This window comes from Pinus tabuliformis, chromosome 4_2 (genome assembly GCF_031772625.1).
Source record: "Pinus tabuliformis cultivar Carrire ecotype Pingquan chromosome 4_2, CPIR1, whole genome shotgun sequence".
Lineage (NCBI taxonomy): Eukaryota > Viridiplantae > Streptophyta > Pinopsida > Pinales > Pinaceae > Pinus > Pinus tabuliformis.
In genome coordinates, this window is record NC_142304.1 from 320,654,394 (window position 1) to 320,673,245 (window position 18,852).

The 18,852-nt window shown below is 41.5% G+C and overlaps 1 protein-coding gene across 1 annotated transcript in view; it reads right to left on the reverse strand.

The window, feature by feature from the left end:
- The window catches only part of FAP3 (Chalcone-flavanone isomerase family protein), a 193,457-nt gene that overhangs the window by 136,889 nt on the left and 37,716 nt on the right, over positions 1-18,852 (reverse strand). The window contains exon 2 of the mRNA XM_089428616.1: positions 6,180-6,281. Coding sequence (XP_089284742.1) covers positions 6,180-6,281 — 102 coding nt within the window. The remainder of the gene's footprint in view (positions 1-6,179; positions 6,282-18,852) is intronic.

The window sequence follows — 18,852 nt, forward strand, 5'->3', positions numbered from 1 at the left end:
CATGTCCATTGAGACATAGCACCGGAGGTGACAGGGAAGCTTGAATTCAAAAGGAGCATGAAGGTACATGTCTGAGATGTACCGAAGGAAAATCTTATAAGGGGACCATTCCCCTCATGCAGCAGGTCCACAAGCTTGGAACAACCCAGGAGTTTGAGACTCATGATCTGGAATCTCATGTATACAGGTGGAAGAAAGTCCTCTATGGCTTGAAGCAAAACACCTCAGGTGTAGTATGAGAGGATTGATAGTTGTCTAATGCAGCTAAGATTCATTAGGAGTGAAACTGATCCAAACCATTACTCGAAGGTTGTGGATGATAAACCTCTCATACCGGCACCTATGTCTGAAAGGTGCAGACCCTCTCATTTATAAGAGGCAAAGGGAGTTGGATTCCGAATGTGGAAAGATAAACTACAAGACTACCTCAAGGATCTTAACTTTCAAGAAGTTATATGGTAGTGATGTCGGACCAAATTTGGGAAATGCCTCTGAGTTTCATAAACTCATTCGCGTTAATGTTCTTGGAGAAACTCCGTCCGGACATATAGGTTGCAGCTCATATTTGGTTGAGCCTCATTGGATTGGTGCCATGAATCTTCTAAGATATCTTCAAGGCACAATCTCTCATGGATTGAGATAGACTGCCGAAAATATGAAACCACATGATTATTCGAATGATGAGTGGGCAGGCAGTGTGGAGGATCACTAAAGCACTTCTCAGTGTTGTTTCTCTTTGGAATCTGCTTCGATATCCTGGATGAGCAGGAAGCAGAAGTCGATGGCTCTGAGCACCGCCATGGCGGAATACATTGCTGCTAGTATGGCCTCCTATGAGGTAGTCTGGTTGGGGAAGCTCTTCAGTGCGTTGTTTGTACACATTATGAGTACCACTGGGATTCTCTGTAACAACCAGAGGTGGGATTCAATTAATGAGGAATCCCGCGTTCGACAATTGCTCCAGCAGATAGACATCAGATACTATTATCTAGTATATGTTAAGTCGATGAGCAAAGAGGCTCCATCGCACTGAGATGCTGTACAGGTCAGAGCCCTGGGGAAAGATCAAATTTGTGATTTTCCCGAACGACTTGGAGTCGTCGAGAGACCTTTGTAAAAGGGTCTTTCTTGTTGCATACATTGAGCTTTGGGAGCTCAGGGGGGCTTGCGGTTCTTACTGGAGCAACATACGACCACAGGGTGACTCACCCTCCCCTAGTGGTGCGCACTGGAACAAGATGATTCGCTCTCTTATGGAACAGGATGATTCGCTCTCCTGTGTAGCAGGATGATTAGTTCTCCTGTGAGGCCTAGATTGATGTGTTCTCCATGGCAATTGTAGCAGGATTGATGTGTTCTCCTGTGAGGCCTGGATTGATGTGTTCTCCATGGCGATTGTAGCAGGATTGATGTGTTCTCCTGTGAGGACAGGATTGATTAGTTCTCCTGTTGAGGCATCCTACCCATGCAGTCTGGGACTCATGGGAAGTACCTCTCATCTGATCAATGAGCAGGGAAATGAAGTTAGGGACCATAGTAGTACCGATGGACGCATCGTTGTATCTACTGTACTCCCTACGCTAGGATGACCTCCATTGATCTAGGATCAATGATACTGGTCTGGGACCAGTGGTAGGAGTTGTACCATACAATGACGCTAACTTCGGGTCAGTTGAGACTGGTCTGGGACCAGTGGTACATACTCTGAGATTGACTTCGTGTCAGTGGAGGACTGGTCTGGGACTAGTGAGAGTGGTACATACTATGACGCTGACTTCGAGTCGGTTGAGACTAGTTTGGGACCAGTGGTACACTCTCTGAGCCTGAGATACTGGTCTGGGACCAGTGGTAGGAGTTGTACCATACTATGATGCTGACTTCGGGTCGGTTGAGACTGGTCTGGGACCAGTGGTAGATACTCTGAGACTGACTTCTTGTCAATGTAGGACTGGTCTGGGACTAGTGAGAGTGGTACATACTATGACGCTGACTTCAGGTTGGTTGAGACTGGTCTGGGACCAGTGGTACACTCTCTGAGCCTGCGATACTGGTCTGGGACCAGTGGTAGGAGTTGTACCATACTATGACGCTGACTTCGGGTCGGTTGAGACTGCTCTGGGACCAATGGTACGTACTCTAAGACTGACTTCATGTCAGTGGAGCACTGGTCTGGGACCAGTGAGAGTGGTACATACTATGATACTGACTTTGGGTCGGTTGAGACTGGTCTAGGACCAATGGTACACTCTTTGAGCCTGTGATACTGGTCTGGGATCAGTGGTAGTAGTACCCACTATGACTCTGACTTTGGGTCGGTTGAGGCTGGTCTGGGACCAACGGTACGCACTCTGAGACTGACTTCGGGTCAGTGGAGAATGGTATGAGACATTCTCGATCAATTCTTATTCTTTATAGTTTAGCAAAGTTGAGCAGAGCAGAGCTAGCAGAGCCAGTAGAGCTGAGCAAAGCAGAGCTAGCAGAGCTGAGCAAAGCCAGCAAAGCAAAGCAGAGCCAGCAGAGAAGAGCAAGTAGAGCTGAGCAGAGCTGGGCAGAGCAGTGCAAGGCACTGATGGCAAAGGCAGTACAGTAGGACTTATGGATCAGCGAATGGAGTTCTCCCTAGTTGAGAGGGAGTGTTGAATTGGCAACTAGAACCAAACTCCATGTGGGTCGGCTTATTTATGGCAGTTGATATTTTTATTGGATCCCTCTTGTCGAGAGGTGTACGATTGATCCGAAGATCATCCGATTCCGATAAGTATTTATGGAGATATGAATTTATTTTGTTTATGTAATTATTTCAAGCCGACCAGCTCTTATGTAGGCTCTAGAAGCCCAATAGATGTGTCTATTCATCATCCACGTTTTAGTATAAATAGAAGAGGATTTGAAGTCATTTGGCAACTCACTTCAAGTGATCTCCTCTCCACGCCTTGGGTTTTTGGAGAAGGAGATACACTATGGATTACGCTCGCCTATGGTGCCCTAACTGCTATGATGCCCTAAATGTTGTAATGCCCTAGCCAACCGCAGGCTTATGAGGATGAAAACAAATCTCATACGCTGGACCTTATATGCTATCCATGGAAACTTTTATACACAATTTATGAAACCGCAGTAAGACCCTATGTGCAGTCACGGAAACATTCATACGATGTCATGTATACAAAGAATAACATGGCCATGGTCAATGTTGTTATGTATACGTAGTATAACGGTCATGGAAACTCAACAATGTCATGTATACGCAGAAGAACGCATGTCAAAAGCAACAGCTGCATATGGAACGTAGTCTATACACGCACAGCTAGAGCACTTAGCCACTGTCCACATGGTAGCCACAGTGATATAAGAAGCCGCTGTCATAAAGGGTAACCGCAGCTGCTGTGATATGGAGAGAGCCACAATCAAGCCGCAGAAAACCGCAGTGATGGTAAGGGAAGGCCACAGTTAAGTGCAAGGGTGCCACGTAACCAAGGTGAGCCGCAGTCTTGATAAAGACTTATTAACACGCAGTTAATAAAGGGTTTATAGTATATACGCAGTTATGAAGAGTCATACACGCAGTTCAACATGATATGTTGTTTCATGGTGAAATCAAGGAAACCTGATACGCTATTCATAGTGAAACCCTATACACTGTAATGAAGACCTATTAACGCTGTAATGGAGACCAGTTAACGCAGTTAATGGAGACCTGTTAACGCAGAAGAACTTCACTCTCTAAAATTTCAAATATAGTAGCCGCAGTCTAAACATAAGGTGTAACTCGGGTACGGGGACCTGCATTCGTATGGATTCACATTAAATTAAGGTATCCCAGATTGATGGAACAGCAAGGTTCAAGGAGATGTGACACAGACTAAATACATATCTCGGCATACCTGAATTAGATGACACAATGATGTATGGGCAATATGATGTAGATCATGGACATCATGATGTATGGGCAGCGTGATGTATGAGATCATGAGCAGCATGATGATGCATTTTTGCAGCATGATGAAGCAATGAGAAGGCAGAGGCAGCAACATAGTGGGCAAACTATGAGATCATGTGCATGGGCAGTACAATGATACATTGGCAGGGGCAGTAGCATGATGATGATGCACATTAGTTTGAGCAGCATTATGATGGACAAGATCATGGACATGGGCAGCATGATGATAATCATGATTAGTGCAGCATGGTGTAGTATGCAGTGGTGCAACTAGAGGACTAGATGTAGCACGATGATAGGTATCAGTTGAAGCAAAATGTCTTCAACTGATCTCATCGTTATAGGAGATGATCTATACTTAGATCTAGGCAAGTCAAAGTGTTGACTTCTGTTGTAAATGTACCATCTCTCTCTCTCTCTGTGGAACTTTGAAGAACATAAAAGAAGTATTGATCAAGGGTTTCCCCACACATTGTGGGGTTTTTCCCTGGCTAGCGCCACATCTTGTGTCCTCTTGTCTTGGCTTGTCTTCTGCGATTTATATTTATGTTCTATCTGCAGTTTACTTTATGCTGATGTGATTTCTAATATGGAAAAGAAATTAAATAAATTGCTCTGCATAGAACATACCAAAAATTAACACTTTGAGTCTGATTTCCTCTGTCTTGCATAGAGACCACATTTTACTTAGTGTGGTAGCTTCCTTCTTGGCATATATGCTTGATGTGAAGTTGCCCCAATCCTCAAGTAGAGCATTGAGTACTGCAGTTGTCATTTCTTTGTCGAACATGACTTCCCCTAGCTCTTGAAGTTGATCCCTCATCTTAGAGATCTTCATGAAGTAGAGAGCTATTCCTTCCTTTGATATCTTCATCTTATACAATTCATTTCTTAGAGATATCACTTCTCCAGCTATGGTTACCGAGAATAGCTCTACTAGTTTATCATAGATTTCTTTTGATGTTTCAAATTTGGAGACATAAGGAATGAGAGAGTCTTTGATAGATTCTATTAGAATCCTTTGAGCACTTGTCTCATCCTTATTGTTCTTGGCTATGGGTTGGGTTTGTTCCTTAGCAGGGATAGTGATATTCCCTATTGTATGTTCTAGAAGTTCATTCTCCTTGAGAAGTAAATCAGTCCTCTTCTTCAATGCAAGAAAGTTATTGGTACCTACCAATTTGCAGCTTTCCTTGCAAAAAGACATTGATGTATATTTAGAAGGGGACATATACTTACTTGATTAATTTTGAGATGTAGTAGACTTGCTTTCCCCTTGAAGACTAGATGGCTTGCCTTCCTTATATCGTGATGTTCTTCAAGTTGCCTTCTCCAAGTGGACTTGCTTGATGATGAGATTTGCTTGATGACTTGTAGATGATCTAGGTCCCTCTTTGATCTACTCTTCTTTGTAGGTGCCTTTATGTAAGGCTCTTCTTCTTACTTTGTAGTCTTATTTGATGAATGATAGATTGTAGACCTTCTTGTCCTTGAAGTGATTGAGACTTCTTGGCTTGATGCTTCAACTTTTGTAGGTGTCCTTCCTTGATGAGTGTCCTTGAGATGCCCTTTCCTTGATGTGTCACCTTATTTCCAATACCATGTTGAAGAATCAAGGGCAATCAGGTGTAGTGTGATTCTTATTGACTTGATAACAATTTGTGGAGTCTTTTTACTTTTCTTGTTAGCTTAATCTTCTTCTTCTTATTAATGCATGTGTGTGTACTTCATCAAACTACTACCAAAAACATAAGAACAAGAACACAAGATTTTGGCTCTCTGCCAGGGCCAAAACCTCTCTTCTCTTGAGAGGAAAACTCTTAAGTAAGTTTCTCTTATTGAAGCTTCTTATTGATCAATGCCAAACCCTGGACCCTTCACTAGAATGTCCTCCAAGCACAAGTCAAGTCCTTTCTCCTTTCTGCACTTAGTTCCCCGGCACTACAAGACATATCATCGCACCTTGAGATTCAATAGACGACTAGAGATAATGTGATATTTGTTAGACGGGGTAGAGAACAGTTACTGAGAGATTAGGGAACAGTTAGTGAGAGACGTTTCTTCTGCTGGAGAACCTAGCTTTTAGAATACAAAAGGTTTCACAACAAGAAGTCAGGTCCATTGTCAATTTATCCTATATATCAAATTGTCTCAATATACAAGAACACATATATTTTATGAATATGGTAGCAAACATAAAAGATACTTGTATGTGGATGATTGAAAACAATGAATTTACCTATACCAGCCAACGATAATGAGCTTGAACCACCAGGTACCTTTAATGAAGTTCGAAATTTTACATTTGTAGCCGGCTCCACAATAAAGTCTTCAGTTCCAACTACAGTCATTTCCATATAAAACCGTCAATAAAAGCCCCACTCTATTCTTCTGATAATAAACATATAATCTTCTCTTTACATTCAAGAAAAAATTTCATGGGGCATATTAAACTTTCAATAATTTCTAACTTTAACAGAGAAATGCAGGTGATGACACATGATATTAGGAATCCCATATATTCCTTGATAGAAATATTTCATCCAACAAAGGAAAACATACAATACTTAAATCATTATGATCTGCATGCTATATATAATACCACTTTGAAAGTAATGAGACATACTGAATCTAGGGGCCTTGGTTCACTAGTGAGGTCAATGGAGTATTTAGCTGTCCCCCAGGGTTCCATTCTCAATATGGTCTGCCACACCTGAATGGTATGAATCTAAGATGGATGAAGATGGATGCAACTCTTGGGTAATTTTGCATAATAGCTACACTTCAGACAGAGTCTTGGGTAATATTTGCAAGCTGTGAGGTGCAGCCTCAACCTTGAGGCATATTTCTTGGAGCACTTTAACCAAAGAAAAAATCCCAGCATTGTTGATCCATGCTCGATTCCCCCATATTAATTGAGGTTGCAAACATGAATTATTTAAAGAAAGTTGCAATGTGGGGCTCCATTCTCAGTTCCTCAATCATTGTTTTGTATGTTTTTCACCCTATTACCACCAGAAAATGCATGTTCATTTTGCTTTTTTAGTAGCACTACACCAGGAGATGTGAACTTTGGGAGCTTGGTAGGAGGCACTGGTTCAAGCATCACCTTATTATCATGCATGGGGGAGAGAGTGATAAAAATCCATATGATCACCTTTTTTTTCACACGTTGAATAATGTTTACACGTTTGAAGGTGTGCTTCATTGTTGAGTTCACATTTTTGGAGGCAACATTGCACATGTGGAAGCATCTTGATTCTTACCCTTGGGAGTCGGGACACATTTGACAATGTCAAGTCATATATTAAGGAAAAAACAGCGAATTATGAAAGAACGCTCTCCTAGAGAGCTCTATTATTATTTATTGCCCCAATATTTAGGCATACGAAGAGACTTGTAGCATTTTGTAACCATCTAAGAAAAGGGGTTTATTTAGAGTGCATGAGCTAGAATGATGACACATGGAAACAAAAATATATTTAATAATTGATCCAAGACTAAAGAAGCCTATAGAAGAGGATCACCCTCTTAGGGAAGATTCCAAGGGCATTTTATATTATTTTATGGAGCTTTGACTAATTCCAATAGAGGAAAAGGATGATTAAGTGCTTCTAAATAATATTTTACTGTAGAAAAGTTGAAAAGGAACTCTATAAAAGGAAGAGAGCTCTCATTTGTAAGAGATAACTTGAGGAAAACCACCTTTAGGTCATGTCCAATGTTTTCTCGGACTTAACAAACTGGAGCTTCCTCTTTTCTCATGGACCCTATGTGTATGTAAAGCTGGAATTTATGTGTTGCTGCCATCGGTTCATGTAAAGGTCTGTTTTTGCATATCATAGTGGGTTGTTTGCTGGAAAAGGAGGCTGAACCGTGGTCCCAAATCCCTCCTCTCAATTGATATCAGATTTGAAATATGATGTATCAAGGGGCTGTTCATTCAATAGAAGGATGTCTCATTTTTTCTAATCTCATAATTGATATCTTCTGTGGTAGCAAGAAGTTTATGAATGTGTTGTTTGTGTCTTTGCTGAGCATTTCATGTGGCTGTTCCATATATATCAGTTCTGTCCATGACTGATAAAACTTGCTGTTTGGTGGCTTGATCACATCTTCTTCATCCACTTTCAAGATCTATTTGTAGCCTCTTACCCCTTCTACTAGCGGGGGTACCTATACATTCATGCAGCATTTTTCACACCATTGTAAGCCCAAAGTCACAGGTTAAAACCTTGTAACAACCATGTGAGGCCCTACATCAGGTATCCTAGACCTTGTTGGGTAGGACCATGACCAGTCCCTTTGAGTTTATCTCTGTTCCTTTCAACTTGGATAGGATTGGATGACCTTGGATGGGCTTACATAAGGTATCATGGTTTTAGAGAAGCCTTGCTTTTGTAGGGGTGATCACCAGTTTAGGGGGCAGTCCAACCCATGTCAAGTGCACCTATATCACTCCACAAGGTTATGAGTCTATTAAGTCTATAGGTTGCCTTGGCTTTGGCGTAGTATCCCTCAAATGTTTCTCACACATGATAGTCTTACAGTCAGTGACATTTCACGCTTCCTAAGGCAATTCATGTTTCCCAATGCAAAGCGATCTCAAAAGTCAAAAAGTCAACAAGGTCTCAGCTTGCAAAGATTGACGAAAGGATGACATGCCATGTGGAATTTTTCCATTTGGTGAAGACAATCTCAAGATATAACTAGTCAAAGATGGTCAACATGTACTTCAGGGGTGATGAGGTGGCATTGACCGAGCTTATGTGGCAGTACAGTGGACCTTTGGTATAGATTAAAACACAGCAAATAGTACCCTAATGTGGTGGAACACTTGACCAAATCAGCTATGCATTGGAAAACAAGAAAGGTGGTCAAAAGTTCGATTCACTATGCATGAAAAGTCAAGGAATGATAAGATAGTTGTTGCAAAAGTCAAGGACGACATTGGAGGTGTCCTAGACCAAGGAGCAAGGAGATAAAGTTGTGGACAAAAATATAGATGTTAGAAGTCAAGAGATGAGTCATATTCAACTAATGTGAGTTCCCAAAGTGATCAAGATGAGTTCCAAGACCAAGTCGAGCTAGGAGTGGAACATTGAAATCTTCTAGAGGGACGTTGGGGCTAAAAAGGCTACTATTCTTCATCTTGTTGACTTCTGGATCCTTTGCAATTGGAACATTGACCTCTTTGGGTTAAATGCGGAAATTTGACCCCCTTTAGGGAAAACTCATTGTGACAGAAAATTATTTTCTCGAGTTGAATTAGTGTCCAACATGTGGATGACAAGTCATAAAATATTATTTTAATGGAAGAAGGAAACTAGTCATTAGCAATGAAAATTATAAATTGCTAACTCCTCCTCCCATTTGAGGTTGTTGTCTGTGAGATCATTTGATGCCATACAATAAAGAAACCAATTTGCAAAATACTTGTGTGTATTGAGTTGATTCTTCTATATTTTTCCTTCTTAGCTTTCGCCTTTATCATTGTGTTTTATAGAACGAATCTACAGGTACAATTCTATCCTCACAAGATTACTATAGCAATCATTGAGAGAGAAAGTTACATGGAAGGGGAGATCAAGTCCCAAGCCTTCACCTCAACCTTAGTTAGTGTCCAAAAATACACTTTCCAAGTGTTGGACAAGCCCTCTAGGGGGGATATCCAACCAAATTGTGGTCTATTGGCACTACTATTGCTATTGTGATTGGAGCATCTCACGTGAATAGATCCTCCTAGTGAGATCAATCTTCCAACAGGTAGTTCAAGGCTAAGAGAGTGGGATAGTTTCACCCCAAACCCCTCACCCATCTCTAGTCTCAAAAGAGAAAGTTGACAAAGGAAAGGTTGTGATTGCAACTCTACAAATTGGTAAGTTGTGATTGCAACTTGCATAGTTTTAAAAATATGTTGGTTTGACTAGTTATCGGTCAAACCAGCCAGTCAGCGGCCAGCCACCCTTAGACACTGAACCGGCAAAAAAATTTGACTTAGGGTCCAGTCACTTGTAGGATATCACCTGTCAAAAATTTTATTTCCTATAGACTACAATGTCTATTTGAAATTTGTAAAAGTCACCTTCTATCCTTACCACCATGCATACCTTTGATATGTAGGAGCATCTTGTATAAATATTCAGCACATATTTTTTCTCTAATGGTTTGGAATCATGGTTTTCAATCTTAAAAATAATTGTTTTCATTAAAAATAAAATATTTTATGTGTTGTTTTCAATTCTGTTTCATTGAATTCGATTTGATCTCGTTCAATCTGGTTCCAGTTTGAATCCCATGTTGATAGGTGGCTTGGTTCAAAACGTGATTCTGGTTTTTAAAAGAATGGGTAAAAGGAAAAGGTAAACCTTAATCTTCAACCATCTTATCTCTAAACATCTTTATCTTTTTTCTATAAACTTGTTGCAAGTACCAAGTGGCCTTATTCCTTAAGGATGACCCTTTAACATTAATTAGCTATACACCAACTACATATTGGGTTGTATTCAAAGAGGAAGTAATGTAAATACTCAATCCACTATGGTCGGTGTCACCGCAAAATTTAGCAAGCCTAATGCGAGGCCCCACAAGGCAGAACCAGACTTTAGGTCAACAAGAGATCAATTGCCACTATCACCTCAGCAACCTTTCTCCTACTCTTTAGTGGAGTTTGACCACAAGGGAGGCTTCCCTAAATGATTACCTAAAAGATATTCAATGAAAATGGCTATGTTACCCCTCTTTTAGTAGGGATACTCCAAAACTTTTTGGTCGCACCATATAAGCCCAAAGGATGTGCCTTATAGCCCTATAAAATCATGTGGGTTGTATTATCTTGTGAAAATGACTCTATGATCCCCATTGGTGTGGACAACCATGGCTACTCTCAGTCTTGTTTATTTCATGATATGTCTACCTTTCTGGCATTGTTGCCTTCACCCTTGCGAAAGGTAGCTCTCTACCTTGATGGGTATTCTTATACCCTGGGATGGTGTTGTAGGTATCATGGAGTAGGCATTCCTAGGACTCATGGTTCAAGGGAGCACTTGTGTCAATAAATCCTTGTAAGGGTGATCCACCATATGCACTTTTCCCTAACATTATTCCTTCTGATCCTGATGCACCCTTACCCCACATGTGCCATATCTCTTATGTATTTTGCGCCTCCCTTTGGCCTTGGCTATGCATCTTGATAGGCTCATAATTCCCAATGCATTTGTGTATCTGATGCAGGAGCATCCAAGCACTCACAATTACAAGAGGAATCCAAAGAGGAAGCAAGGAGGACGTGGACCATCGGAACGGAACAAGGGGACAAATCTGTTTAAAACAGAGTAAATGATGAAATGGATAAAAGTCTCGAGAAAACTTGATTTAATGTAATCTGCCACATATATCTCCATATGTATGCATGTAGAGAGAGTTTAGGCGTTTGTTGAGTGATTGTGAGAAGAAATCGTGCATCTTAAATGATCCACAACTGTTGTAATCTCTTATAAAAAGAGAGTCTGTGTGTGTGGGAGTAAGACAGAGAGTGATAGATAGAAATTTGTGAGAACAGAGTAGTCAAGATGTAGTCTAGAGGGAATTCGTTCTAAGGCTGAAATGCTTTAGATCTTGTAATCATGTTGTGTATAATATAAAGGGTGTTTCATTGTTGAATTTGTACGCTGTGTGTATTTTATAGATAGTTGAATCTTTCAGTATTGTCGGGTTGCTGATCGACCATCGATCACTACGAAGATCGATGGCGATCTATTGATAAATGAGTTTAACTGTCATTGGAGTGATAACAGTGTGTAAAACAGAGTACGGCGGAAACCATGATTTTAACGTAAAATCCCTCAATAGCAAGCGGAACCAAGTCCAAGAGCAAATGAAGAATTGATGCACAGGGACCGTTAGCTCTGTAAGATCAACAGCCCGGATGGAATCGCAGAGGAGAAGAGATCTGTTATAATCGCATCGGCGGATTGTTATAAGAAGGTGGACCGCAAACCTTAAGGTATGGCGATAAGCGATTGCACGACCAAACGTCAACCGTCGGATCGAGTCTAGATGACGGTCAAGATTTGATCGGCGATCTCATTTCGGCAAAGTCAAATGGCAGCAGCAATGGAATGGGACATAACGATATGTTGATAGCGATGTCGTTGATAGGCCGACATGCGATGTGCCGATGGCCGATAAGCAATATCGTCGATAGGCCAATATGCGATGATCGGAGATCGGAAATTCTGTGTATTCCCATGTGCACCCATGTATTCCGATAAATGTGTTGTCGAGGTTTTAAAGGCTTAAGGCCTTATGAAACGCTTCCGATAAGTAATGGGCTCATAACCCATAGGTCCCAAGATCGAAATATTTAAAGAAAGGGGATTTGCCTTACCACCAAATCTCCTTTCATCATTTGGTATCAGAGCAGGGAAAGGGAAAGGGAAGAAGATTTCCTGCAAGAAGAAGGAAGAGTTTGCAAGCAAAAGGGAAAAGAGGTACATTTGATGAAGATGGAGAGTTTATGGTCTTACTGTCGTGCAGAGAACGGCAATGGAAGGTGAGAAAATTTGCAGCAAGCCTAGAGCATGGAGTGCTCAAGTGGTTCCAAAGAGGAGAGAACCAAAAGGATGCCAAAAGGCTAAGCTCGGGAGAAAGCTTGGTGAGGTATCATGTAGCAAAGGAAGACTGTTACTGCAAAGGTAATGTTGCAGAGCTCACAGAAGATCATGAAGGCAGTTCCACTGAGAAGTGGGTAGAATTGCTAAGGACAAGGAGAAGCATATGACCAAGAGGTCATAAATTTTTGTGCCTCGGGAGTCTGATGCAGGAGCATCCGAGCACTCATAATTACAAGAGGAAGCAAGGAGGACGTGGACCATAGGAGCTGAACAAGGGGACAAATCTGTTTAAAACAGAGTAAATGATGGAATGGATAAATGTCTCGAGAAGACTTGATTTAATGTAATTTGCCACATATATATCCATATGTATGCATGTAGAGAGAGTTTAGGGGTTTGTTGAGTGATTGTGTGAAGAAAACGTGCATCTTAAATGATCCACGACTATTGTACTCTCTTATAAAAGGAGAGTCTATGTGTGTGGGAGGAGTCTGTGTGTGTGGGAGTAAGACAAAGAGTGATAGATAGAAATTTGTGAGAACAGAGTAGTCAAGATGTAGTCTAGAGGGAATTCGTTCTAACTCTGAAATGCTTTAGATCCTGTAATCATGTTGTGTATAATATAAAGGGTGTTTCCTTGTTGAATTTGTACGATGTGCGTATTTTATAGATAGCTGAATGTTTCAGTATTGTTGGGTTGTTGATCGACCATCAATCACTACGAGGATCGATTGCGATCTATTGATAAATGAGTTAACTGTTGTTGGCGTGATAACAGTGTGTAAAACAGAGTATGGCGGAAACCATGATTTTAACATAAAATCCCTCAATAGCAAGCGGACCCAAGTCCAAGAGGAAATGAAGAATTGATGCACAGGGACCGTTAGATCTGTAAGATCAACGGCCCAGATGGAATCACAGAAGAGCAGAGATCTGTTATAATCACATCGACGGATTGTTATAAGAAGGCGGACCGCAGACCTTAAGGTATGGCGATAAGCAATTGCCCGACCAAACGTCAACCGTCGGATCGAGTCCAGATCGACGATCAAGATTTGATCGGCAATCGCATTTCGGCAAAGTCAAATGGCAGCGGCAATGGAATGGGACATAGCGATATGCTGATAGCGATGTCGCTGATAGGCCGACATGCAATGTGTCGATGGTCGATAAGCGATATCGCCGATAGGCCGATATGCGATGATCAGAGATCGGAAATTCTGTGTATTCCCATGTGCACCCACGTATTCCGATAAATGTGTTGTCGGGGTTTTAAAGGCTTAAGGCCTTATGAAACGCTTCCGATAAGTAATGGGCTCATAACCCATAGGTCCCAGGATCGAAATTTATAAATGAAAGGGGAAATTGGTTTACCCCAAAATCTCCTTTCATTAGTATCCCAAGGCATCATGCTACATCTTTTGGGGCAAAGAGGGTGTCCACTTGATCCTTTATGCCAACATGAACCATTTGCCTTTTGAAGCAATCAAAACACCCTCACCGATCTCTAGTTACAACAATGGAGACACTTTTGGGGCAAGAGGGCATTCCATGTGGCATTGCAAGCAACAATATTTGAAGGCAGCCGATGAGGTGGACAAAGAGAAAAGGCCAAGCAAGTATCATCCCAAGCCAAATCAACTCAACATTCAAGCAAAGTGATATCAAATCAAGCCTTTTCAAGCATGTGTACCACACGCAGGGCATGACTTCATCCTCTTTTCGGTTGATGAATTGATTAAAAGGCCAAGAAAGGGAAAATGTTGGAACATTAAAGTCTTATTGTACTAATTGGAACCTCCAAAGGCTAATCATTCTAGTATCAACTCAAAATTATTCCAAGAAGAAGTCAAAGTACTCCAAATCAGCCTAGCTGCTAGCATTCTAAGAGAAGAAAGGGAGGCCAAGCTCTCCAACCAAGCGAAAGAAGCATCTCCAAGCAAGATGTTGAAGGAAGAAATGAAAAAGAAATCCCCCAAGGGATAAATTAAGCAAAGTAATGTCAATTCAAAGGTAGAAAAGCATTTTCTCTCAAGTAAGGCAGTTGTTGGGAAGATTGAGGGCCAAGGGAGGAGGCCAAGCCCTCCTTTAAGCAATGTTAAGCCTTTCTCGAACAAATTTAAGGACACTTATACATGAAGGGTAGCCCCCAAGGGTAATTTCAATTATTCCAAGCCAATTTTTGAGCTTGGAAAACCATTCTCCTGCCTCATGGAAGTGCCTCGACTGATAGCACTGGCATGGGCCTTCATTTAAGACATATCTTGGAAGATAATAAGCATTATTTGAGACTTTATTGCAATAATTTTTGGAGGGGTCATCCACCTTTCTATTAGTCATTGGCGGGTCAATTCAAGTCGTTGGACCACCAATGAAAAGTTAATTTTGCAAGCGAGCCAACCATGCAATTACAAGTCGAACGCTTGGTCATTTAGAGTCAAAACAACCCCTCTTGGCCTCATCCATGTAGCATTTTTCCTCTATCAGGGTTCTACTCAATGTAATTTTGAAAATTAAATTATTCTTGACTTAGCCTCCAAGCGTTTTGTGGATGGCAAGTTACTTATTTTATGGGAGACCAAGATGGATATTTTGAAGAGCCTCATCTATGTTGATTTTTGGGTAGCATCGGATGTGCTCTAGCTCCGAAATTTTGTGGGGGGGGTAGAACACATGAGGTCTCCAAGACTCAGAAATCATTTGGATAAATTCCACCCGGATTGTATTTTATTGACATAATTAATATTTTTAATGGAATTCCAAAGTCTAAACTTAGGAAAATTAAAATATTAATGGGTATTAATGAAAATATGGGTGAGAAGCTTCTAAGAGACGGGGATCAAGTCTAATTTAATCTTAGTCGTTGATTAGAGATTAGATCACGGTCGTTGATTTGTCAACAGAAAAGTATAAAGGGAGGCTTGGGGTCAGTTGGAGAACACACACAAGGAGAGCAGCACTTGACCTAAATCGAAATTCTAGGGCGTGGTTTGCTGAGAATTTCAGAGTAAGCTTCTAGTGCAGAGAGGGGCGGTTCGGCAGAGGGACTTTCATCTAAGGCCGAGAATATATAGCTGCGAGGTAGCTCAGCACCAAGGAGAGGAGCTCCAGAAAGGGTGACGCAAAGGCTAGAGGGTTGACGCAGTCACTTAGAGGCAGCACTGGGGTTTCTGTGAGGCAGATCGAGCATCAATTCAGCAGATCGATTTTTGAGCCGGGAAGGCTCACTGGGAGGGTGACGCAGCTCCTAGAGGAGGTGACAGTTCTAGCATAGAGTTGGGAGCAGCCATCGATGCACAGCGCAATCACCTGTGGGGTTTGTTCATCTAGTTGTTGGATCCGCCAAAATATCTGTCTCTGCATAGAGGTACTTCTGCCGGGTTTATTCTCTGTTGGGTGAGCCGGATTTGGCACCCTAATTGTATTCAAAAATTTGCTTAATAATAAAACCCTCATATCTATTGCATTGGTTTTTCCGCATTGGTTTTTTCCGAGAACGTTTAGCCCAAAAATAAGTGTGTCCTTTGTGTGGTTGTCTCATTTATTTTTCAGTACTTGAACTGTATAGTGGTGTAGGCTGCAGCGTATTTGCATCGATATTTTCTGAATATTTCTGAAAATAAATTGTTAAAATGAAGAACACAAGTAGGTAATGCAAATCAGTTTACTGCAATAGAATTTCTGGTTTGTTAGATTCAGAAATTTTCACATGGTATCAAAGCAATTGAATATCAAGGAAGACTGAAGCCATCGGCGAAAGGATAGAGGAAAATATGTGTGTGAAGACAGCTATCTCGAGAGACAGCGCAGTTTTTGGCCAAGAGAGCAGAGGAGGGGTGACACAATCACCAAGGGAGGCTCACGCAGAGCCTGCGTCAACCTAATTGGGTGACGTTGTTGCTGCAGAGGGAAACGCAGTGGTGGTTACTGGGCCAATGCAGAGACTGTTGAGTCTCATTTTTCCGGTTGTCGTGGCCAGAGGGCAACGCAAATTTCATCTGAAGTCGTTGGTGGGGCGTTGATTATGTTGGTGCAGAACAGTACCTACTGGGCAGAAGAAAAGTAGAGGGAATCAATTCCTCAGAAGATTTCTTGCCAAGAAATCTAGATCCAATGCTGAGCAGCAACAAAGAGAGATCAGAGAGGAGTGGTTTGACAGTGGTTGGCAGAAGGATTTCCATGAAAGAAATCGAAATTCAGAGGGAGCTTGTTCCTTAGAGGATTTATATCTCCAAAGAAATCTAGATCCAAGTTTTGTTGGGGCAGCAGCGAAAGAGGGAGAAGAGAACCAGTTCGACATTCATTTGGCAGAGATGGCAGTCGCATCTCCAAGAGGAGGTGGGGAGATTTAGAGTTGTAGTTCGAAGAAGCTACAGAACAAAGATATAAACAAAAAAAAAAAAAAAAAAAAAAAAAAAAAAAAAAAAAAAAACCAGAATCCTTGAGGTGCCCAAACTCTTGGATCACATATGGCTACGAGAGCGGTTAATGACAGTAGCAGAATGACGGGAGTCAATTGGTGCAAGGGATGATGGAGCAACAGTGGCAAAGCTAGAGTGCCAAAGTCTGAAGCAATGCAGTAGAGTGTTGCAGCAATGCAGAAGGCACAAAGCAGATACAACAATAGCGTAGTAGCATCAGAGGGTCAGCACAGATTAGCAAAAGAGGTAGCTTCAGCGTCAAGGGGCATCCAGACTATCCAGCATGTCAACTTTTGGGTAGCTTTTCATTTGCTTACTTCTCAACAACTGAGTCGCAGTGCCGCAGTTAGCAGTGGCAGTGCTATGGGCAGCATGATGCAGCATATTGAGAGGGAGCTGCAGTACAGATGCGGCAGTGACAGTGGCAGTGTCATGGGTAGCCGTACAGATTGCAGTAGCGCAGTGGATAAAGGACAACAGGCCAAGCATCAGTGGCGCAGAGGACCGATGTCATGGATCAGTGTGATACTTCTGCTGGGAAATATTGCTAGAGCACATTCCTCGCTAAGAGGGAGTGTTGACTTTTGGGTAGCATCGGATGTGCTCTAGCTCCAAAATTTTGTGGAGGGGCTAGAACACATGAGATCTCCAAGACTCAGAAATCATTTGGAGAAATTCCACCCAGATTGTATTTTATTAAAATAATTAATATTTTTAATGGAATTCCTAAGTCTAAACTTAGGAAAATTAAAATATTAATGGGTATTAATGAAAATATGGGTGAGAAGCTTCTAAGAGACGAGGATCAAGTCTAATTTAATCTTAGTCGTTGATTAGAGATTAGATCACGGTCGTTGATTTCTCAACAGAAAAGTATAAAGGGAGGCTTGGGGTCAGTTGGAGAACACACGCAAGGAGAGCAGCAGTTGACCTAAATCGAAATTATGGGGCGTGGTTTGCTGAGAATTTTGGAGTAAGCTTCTAGTGCAAAGAGGGGCAGTTCGGCAAAGGGACTTTCATCTAAGATCAAGAATATATAGCTGAGAGGTAGCTCAGCGCCAAGGAGAGACAACGCAGCTCCAGAAAGGGTGACGCAAAGGCTAGAGGGTTGACGCAGTCACTTAGAGGCAGCACTGGGGTTTCTGTGAGGCAGATCAGGCATCAGTTCAACAGATCAATTTTTGAGCCGGGAAGGCTCACTAGGAGGGTGACCGTTGACGCAGCTCCTAGAGGAGGTGACACAGTTCTAGCACAGAGTTGGGAGCAGCCATCGATGCACAGCACTGGGGACAGCGCAGTCACCTGTGGGGTTTGTTCATCTAGTCGTTGGATCCGCCAAAATATCTGTCTCTGGATAGAGGTACCTCTGCCGAGTTTATTCTCTGTTGGGTGAGCCGGATTTGGCACCCTAGTTGTATTCAGAAATCTGCTTAATAATAAAACCCTCAAATCTGTTGCATTGGTTTTCCCGCATTGGTTTTTTCCGGGAACGTTTAGCCCAAAAATAAGTGTGTCCTTCGTGTGGTTGTCTCATTTATTTTTCAATACTTGAACTGTATAGTGGTGTAGGCTGCAACGTATTTGCATTGATATTTTCTTGAATATTTCTGAAAATAACTTGTTAAAATGAAGAACACAAGTAGGTAATGCAAATCAGTTTACTACATTAGGATTTCTGGTTTGTTAGATTCTGAAATTTTCACAATCTATAAATATAGGCCTTCTACTCCTTGGCAAATTATTGTAAACTTGTTGAGATATTATCAAAATGTGAAATTTTTCATGAGACAAAAAGGTTTACAATGTACATGTGAATTCTCTTCTCTTGTTTGGTTGATCCAATTAATTTCAAAGACAATTTTTGGAGCAACACAAA